Here is a 7,803-nt window from a genome sequence, read left to right as displayed (position 1 = left end):
ACACACATACACACACAAACACAACACGCCCAGCAGATTTATGTCAAGTTAAATTTTATAATAGTGTGTGAATAACGTATGGTTACAGTGTGACATGACGTTCAAGAACCAGATGTCTTTCAACCAACACATGAAGTACAACTTGAAACACATCGACCCGGCGAGGCTGAAGTGAGTTGGCTTTTAAATTGTTTTCATCACCATCATTGCCATCATCATGATTATCATCATCAAGATCATCATCATGATCATCATTATCATGATCATAATCATCATTATCATCATCATTATCATGATCATAATCATCATTATCATCATCATCATCATTATCATCATCATCATCATCATCATGATCATAGTTAACATGCCTCCTATAGATTTTAAAATTTCATTCAGATGCCTGCAGCCGTTCTCCAATGATTTGGTTACAAACAACCATCAATGCTGTGTTTTCATTTATAGATTCGAAATTAGATTTATCTATGTCCCAGGGAAGCTTATGACAGTATCGGTAAATCAGTTCCAGGGGTTCGCAGGAATATAACAGATAAACATAACATTTTTACATGCTTATAACATCGAATGCAAGAAAAATTGCAAAAAAAAACTACATTGAAAAAAGTTCGATGAAGCTGGGTCGAAGGAACTGGGCCTTATGGTAAGCGCTACCACCGCACATGGACATTATGAGAGGCGTAAGGTCGATTGCAGACCTTACGCCTCTACAAATGGATTGCCGATTTTAAATTGGGAAGAGATTAAGAAAGGATTGACGAGAGATATAAAATAAATTACTGGGAAGGGTAAGGAAAAGGATGGTATGGGTCTCTAGCTACCCCACTCACCGAACGAAACACGGCAGTATACTATTTCATGCCGGTTTTCTGTGGGTATGTGGTACTTCCCCGCTGCGTGCTTTTTTTTTTTTTTATGTCGCAGTCGGCAATGGAGCTGGTGGGACGCCTGATGGTAAGCGCTACCACCGCCCATGGACATTTGGAGAGACGTAAAGTCGATTACAGACCTTACGCCTCTACAAAATCATTGCCGACTTTAAATTGGGAAGGGATTAGAAAGGATTGGCGAGAGGAATAAAGGAAAGGACTGGGAAGGGGAAGGAAAAGGATATGGGCCTCCGGCTCCCCCACTCACCGAACGAAACACAGCAGAATGCTATTTCACGCCGGTCTTCTGTGGGGGTGTGATACTTCCCCGGTGCGAGCTGGCCCAATTCGTGCCGAAGCGTGCTCGACTACCACAACTAAAACATTTTTTATACTTTAAATGTTTAGAAATCGTTGTAAATGTTATAGAAGTATTTTCTTGTGTTTGATTTTACGCGAGTATTATACATTTCCGTCTCCCCGTGACCACGCTCGCTGTAAAGTCTTCGAAACGTCGGATTAATAATATAATGAATAAATCGCGTTTAAAATCCGTTAAAAAGTTTTTAATTTCCAAATGTTATAGAAGTGTAAATAATTGTCAGATACGCGTGTAAGCTGTGCGATAAAAAGTTCGTAAAGGCGACTCGCCTTGAAGAGCACAACATGGCCGTCCACTTGAAGCTCACGCCCATCACTTGCACGGTGCCGGGCTGTGGATTTGTGAGTAAACGTATTAACATTAAAATTGTGTTATAGAGGTTTTTTTTTTATGTCATAGCGGGCAACTGAGCTTGTGGTTCGCCTGATGGTAAGCGATCACCACCGCCCATGAACATTCGCAGAGGTAGTGCCTCTGCGAATGCGCTGCCCGCTTTTTTGGGGTAAGGGAAAAGGAATGGATTAACGACAGGAAAGAAGGAATGGTCTGGGACGGGTGAGGAAATGGAAACGGGCCTCCGGCTCCCCCACTCACCGCACGAAACACAGTGGCATGCCACTATTTCACGCCGGTTTTCTGCGGGGGTGTGGTACTTCCCCGGTGCGAGCTGGCCCAATTCGTGCCGAAGCGTGCTCGACTCCCACAATAAAAGAAGAGGTTGATTGTTTGTTTGTGTGGTCGCGCCGATTTCAGCAACTTCTAGTTCGAATGATGAAGTATAATTGATAAATGTTGTAGTAGTGGGAATAAAATTCGTCAAAGAACAGACGTTACTGGGTCCTCTTTGTTTTATTTCACAAACATCATCTACAGAGCTACTTTCTACAATGTAAAATTAATTAAACACACATAAATCTTTTACATTACAATATATTGCTATATTGTGTTGTTAACCACATCGTCAATATGTACAATTTTAATAGACCCATATCCTTTTCCTTACCCTTCCCAGTCCTTTCCTTTATTTCTCTCGACCATCCTTTCTTAATCCCTTCCCAATTTAAAGTCGGCAATCCATTTGTAGAGACGAAAGGTCTGCCTCTGGAACTTTTGCCTCTGCAAATGTTCATGGGCGGTGGAAGCGCTTACCATCAGGCGACCCACCAGCTCCATTGCCGACTGTGACATAAAAAAAAATACAAATGGTCTCAATTTTTATCAAAAATATTCCTTTTTTCGAAAAAAATCCCTTCATGTAAATTGGTGAAAAAATAAAAACACAATCTGTCGTCAACTCTTTTACTAATTACTAGTCTATTAATTTCACAGAAAAACACATATATTATCGTCAATTTAAAAACGATCCTCGTAACAGCCGACTAATAATTAAGAAAGCTAAATTCTGTTCATTCCTTCTACAACATTCCTCTCAAAATAATAATAAAAAAAACCTTATTTCATTATTAAATAACTTATTGATAAAATGTAAATTATTAAAATTTGTAAATTATTGAATATTATAAATTTATATTAAATTATAGAATTTAAATGTCATATGTATGTAGCAGCAATTACATTTCATTGTGTCTAAATTGAACTATTATGTATTATATCGGGAAGACACAGACTCCTGAAACACAGCGAAAGCTATATTAGGAGTCTGGGTTTCATGTTCTATGTGATTTATAATTTGTTCAATATCTGATTTTTATTTTTTTGACGTGACAACGTCTTAAATTAGGTTGCGGCTCGGAGGCACTCATGAAAAAGTGTAACGCCCGGTAACGTTACGATGAGTCACCGAACTATGATCGGTCCGCCGCGCGCGCAGCACTAGAGAATTAGGCGCATTGAATCGGCGCGTGCTTGTGTCTCTGTCTCTGTCTTTCTCGAGCGTTCTTGGCGTTGGAAAAAAAGACGTTGTCACGTAAAATCTTCGCCCGTAAAACCGACTTTACAGGCAACCATTTTTTTTTTTTTTTTATTATATATACTGTGTTTATTTACGTAGTTATCATAATGATTGTCAGGCGTGTTCGTCCCGAGCGGTGCTGCGCTCGCACGCGCGCGCGCACGCGGCGGTCGTGCCGCGGCGCGACCACGTGTGCGACGTGTGCGGGAAGACGTATACGGTATGGGAATCATAATCATCATCATCATCATCAGCCCATATATGTTCCCACTGCTGGGACACAGGCCTCCTATGCGGGTTCAGGCCATAATCCACCACGTCGAACTTTTGATTCTTGGACATGCCGGTTTCATAATCTGTGTACAAATAAGTTACAAAATAAGTTACAAATTATAGATTTTTATTACAATATTGTGTGCAACCTACCCATAATCTGTGCAAATATTTAAAACGAAAATTTTTATTAATTAACAAATACAGTCGAAATTTTTTATAACGACATCGAAGGGACTTATCATATGTGGTTGTAAAAACCGATTGTCGTAACAGCTGATGATAAGGTTCCCCAGATTTAGGTAATTTTAACCGATGCGTTGTTCTGAACGATGTGTTTGTAAACAGTTTTGAATGTCCATTTCCTCACCCGTCCTAGTCCATTCCTTCTTTCCAGTCGTTAATCCTTTCCTTTTCCCTTACCCCATAAAAGCGGGCAGCGCATTCACAGAGGTACTACCTTTGCGAATGTTTATGGGCGGTGGTGATCGCTTACCATCAGGCGAACCACCAGCTCAGCTGCCCGCTATGACATAAAAAGAAAAAAAATGTAAAAACGAAAATTTGCATTAATAAAGAGTAAAAAGAGCCTGGAAGGTCACCTGCGCGCGCACAGCGGCGCGCGGCCGTTCCGCTGCGCGCTGTGCGCCGCCGCCTTCGGCTACCAGGCCGCACTCTACAACCACAACAAATTGGTGCATCTGAAAGTTAAGGTACGACTTCGATGGATGTTATTTGTTGTATTTATTCATTTCTACACTTTGATTGATATAACGATACTCAAAAGGTTATTTAGTTTAAATTATAAAGGAGAAACTAAAAGATGTACAATCGTTAACAAATAATATACATTTTCTATTTTACGTCATGACGTAGGTGAAAGGATTGAGAAACCGAGTCTCTCTGTACTTTTTTTAGTGTTAAGTGTTTTCAGTTGTAATGAGTGTCAAAGATAATTTTTTATTTATTCCTTTTTTCAGACTAACCGCAGTCGGCAACAGCAGACGAATTCGGATTGGGTCGCTGTAGAAACTCCTAATGTGCCATAATAAATTATTTTATGCAAAACTTCTGTTTTATTCTTGTATGTATAACCTAAAAATATGAAGAATTTTAAAATTAACTTCATATGAAAGTGGTCCTACTCACCCGCAATAATACTTACGGGTAAAATAAATTCTATATAATATCTCGGAAAACGATAAAAAAAAATATTTTTAGTCAATTGTTGGCGTAGTTTAGATCTTTAATTCTAAAGTCTGTAGTCGGTAATGAATTTTAAATTTTTATTATATAATTTTATTAACTGTTTTAATTAATGTGGCACATATTGCTTAATAATTCTTATGACTTAAAATTAAAATGTTGTAATTTCCTGTAATAAAAAGGTACAGAAAACCATGTATACTTAGTAAGCTACTTACAAAAATGTTATCTAGTATTTTTTGTTGGAAATTATTAATTAATAAATAAATACATAAAGTGGTCATGCACTTCCATAAACTTGCGCTTTTTCATTAAATATTTCACATGATTGCATCATGTCTTATTTCGGAACGAAGCGTAGCAGTCATAATGACATAATAATGTATTTGACAGTTCAATAACATAACCTCTTAACAAAACAAAACAAACCAAAATGAAATTAATATTATTATTCCGCCGCTTAAAACTCTTCCCTAGCATACAAATACGCAATTACACCGACAGACACGAACCAAAAGCGCTACGTAGTTTAAAACCTAAATCTACAAGAAACACGGTGCAGTTTTACGTAGATTCTTGTCGAGTGAGAGCTGTGGCTGGTAAAGGTGGAGATGGTTGCATTTCCTTCTTGAGTGCTTGGTGTAAAGAACATGCTGGACCCGATGGGGGTGACGGGGGACACGGAGGTCATGTCATATTTCAAGTGAGCTGTCTTTCATGTTATACAAACTGAGTAAAGAATACATTTACGTTTCTTTATTTCTTATCTTCCGGTTTATATACTCTAAACGCTATAGTTAAGGAATTTATTGTTCGTGAATACTAGAAAGTAAAGATTTGAATAATTCTCGAATGTCAAAGAAGACCATAAGTTTTATTACATTATTCTAAACCAATGAGAGCAGTGCATCAATAAATCAATAAAAAGACGAATTTATGTGCTGCATCTAATAAAATAATAGTAATGTACTAAAAATTTAAAATATGAATATAAACACTTATAACCAACCACTTGTAAATATGTCTCAAATCTATACTAATATTATAAAGCTGAAGAGTTTATTTATTTGAATACGCTAATCTCAGGAACTACTGGTCCATTTTGAAAAATCCGTCGCGGACCGCTAGTCCTCAATAAGAGATAATTATAGAAAAGAACTTGAATACATTAAAATACAAAACATACTGTTGACACACAACTCGCAGGAAATGCTGTAAATATATAAAAAAATTCTTTCTCTGTGGCATGTATATCATTCCTGAGTGTTAAAGAGTACTAGTACGAGTAGCTTTTGCCCGCTGTTTCGTTCGTTAAAGTAGGATTAGTTTAATAGAAGTTATCATACTTATAAACCTTCAACCTTCCTCTTGAATCAGTCTATCTGTTTAAAAACCGCAACAAATCCATTGCATAGTTAAAGATTTAAGCATACTTAGGGACATAGGTACAGAGTAAGCGACTTTGTTTTATACTATGTAGCAATGTACATAATACAGGTGAATTTAGAAATTCACATATATTACAATTTGATGCGGCCTACCTGCCAACTATGTTTGATTAATGTAAATTATAAATAGTCATGAGGATTTAGGCATCACTGGTGACCGAGAGATTTGGCGATTAATGCAGGTTCAAATCCCGCCTCATGATCAATTTTTTACTTTTCTTTCAAAATTTCTCATACATTAAGCATTTCAATGCTATAAAACTAAAAATTGAATTCAGTTTTCAATAAATAAATGTTAAAATTCCAGGCAACACACTCCAAGAAGAGTTTAAACCACTGCAACTCAGTTATCACAGCTAAGGATGGAGAACGAGGATACAATAAAGATTGCAGTGGAAAGAATGCTAAGCATGTAATAATAGATGTACCTCTAGGTATTTATCCTCTTATTATCATCATAGCCCGTTTCCTTTTCCTTACCCGTCCCAACCCATACCCTCTATCAAATTGTTAATCATTTCCTTTTCCCTTGCCTCTTAAAAGCGGACAGCGCATTCGCAGAGGCTCTACGTCTGCAAATGGGTGGTGGTGATCGCTTACCATCAGACAAACAAACCACCAGCTCAGTTACTTGCTGTGACATAAAAAAAAATCAGCCCATATGTTATGTTCCCTTGCTGATACACAGGTCTTCTATGAGGGTTCAGGTCATAGTCTTGACCCTGGCCAAGTGTAGGGTGGCAGATGTCACATGTAGTGGATTTTTTGATTTTCGCATATGCCGGTTTCCTCACGATGTTTTTCCTTCAATGTTGCAAGCAGTGTTGCAAACGGAATGTGCAACATACTTGCTTGGTCTTGAACCCCTGACTTATCAATTTTTCTATTTTTTATTTCTGTTAATTCATTATACAAAACTCATGTTTATTTATTTATCAACTGACATCCAAGAACAATGGAGGATATCAATATAATTTATTTAAATATAACCACTTTTTATATATGTTTTCAATTGATTCCTTTTGAGTTTGATAGAATATTTTTGCCATTTTAAATTAATTCGTTATTTATTAGTTATTGCACCTTATCTTTTGAGTCGAGCTTGCTTCGGCCCGATCTGGGCCAGCTCGCACCGGGAAGGTACCCCACAGAAGATCAGCGTCAAATATGCTACTGTGTTTCGTGAGACGAGTGAGAGAGCCGGAGAACCGTGTCCTTTTCCTCATCCTCCCCAGTCAATTCCTTCTTTCCCGTAGACAATCCTTTTTCTTTCCCTTAAAAGTTGGCAGCCCATTAGCAAAGGCACTACCTCTGCTCTGTTCACGGGCGGTGGTGATCGCTTACCATCAGGCGGACCACCAGCTCAGTTGCCCGATATCACATAAAAAAAATAAAAAATCCTTACTTAAGGTACGATAATAAGGGACGCGTGGGGTCGCGTGGTGGGCGACCTGCAGTCGGAAGGCGCCATGTTCGTGGCGGCGCGGGGCGGCGCCGGGGGGAGGGGGAACAAGTTCTTCCTTACAGACACCGAGCAGGTGAGTGGTGCCTGTTTGTGTAGATAAAAAAGAACGGCCAAGAGCGAATCGGAATCGGATAGAAATAAAAACTTTTATTTTTTAAATAATTACTACATAAAAACAGTGCTTACGCTACAGAGGCTTCTTAAAGTGACATGAATTACTTAAAATATAAAAC

General features: G+C 38.2%; 2 protein-coding genes across 4 annotated transcripts in view; both read left to right on the top strand.

The window, feature by feature from the left end:
* The window catches only part of LOC119838568 (gastrula zinc finger protein XlCGF26.1-like), a 12,501-nt gene extending 7,987 nt beyond the window's left edge, over positions 1–4,514 (top strand). For 2 of the 3 annotated variants that reach the window (XM_038364556.1, XM_038364555.1), the window contains 5 exons: positions 89–171; positions 1,490–1,607; positions 3,297–3,398; positions 4,030–4,164; positions 4,432–4,514. In XM_038364556.1, the coding sequence (XP_038220484.1) occupies positions 89–171; positions 1,490–1,607; positions 3,297–3,398; positions 4,030–4,164; positions 4,432–4,500 (507 nt within the window). In that variant the 3' untranslated portion in view covers positions 4,501–4,514. Of the gene's footprint in view, positions 1–88; positions 172–1,489; positions 1,608–3,277; positions 3,399–4,029; positions 4,165–4,431 lie in introns of those variants that run through there. The other variant, XM_038364557.1, reaches the window with a different exon arrangement.
* Positions 4,515–5,040: 526 nt separating this feature from the next.
* LOC119838569 (mitochondrial ribosome-associated GTPase 2) overlaps positions 5,041–7,803 on the top strand; it is a 5,483-nt gene continuing 2,720 nt past the window's right edge. The window contains exons 1-3 of the mRNA XM_038364558.1: positions 5,041–5,360; positions 6,413–6,539; positions 7,516–7,643. Coding sequence (XP_038220486.1) covers positions 5,091–5,360; positions 6,413–6,539; positions 7,516–7,643 — 525 coding nt within the window. The 5' untranslated portion in view covers positions 5,041–5,090. The remainder of the gene's footprint in view (positions 5,361–6,412; positions 6,540–7,515; positions 7,644–7,803) is intronic.

Source organism: Zerene cesonia, unplaced genomic scaffold (genome assembly GCF_012273895.1).
Source record: "Zerene cesonia ecotype Mississippi unplaced genomic scaffold, Zerene_cesonia_1.1 Zces_u003, whole genome shotgun sequence".
Classification (NCBI taxonomy): domain Eukaryota; kingdom Metazoa; phylum Arthropoda; class Insecta; order Lepidoptera; family Pieridae; genus Zerene; species Zerene cesonia.
The sequence above is the reverse complement of the archived record's forward strand: the minus strand, read 5'-3'. Positions and strand labels throughout refer to the sequence as shown.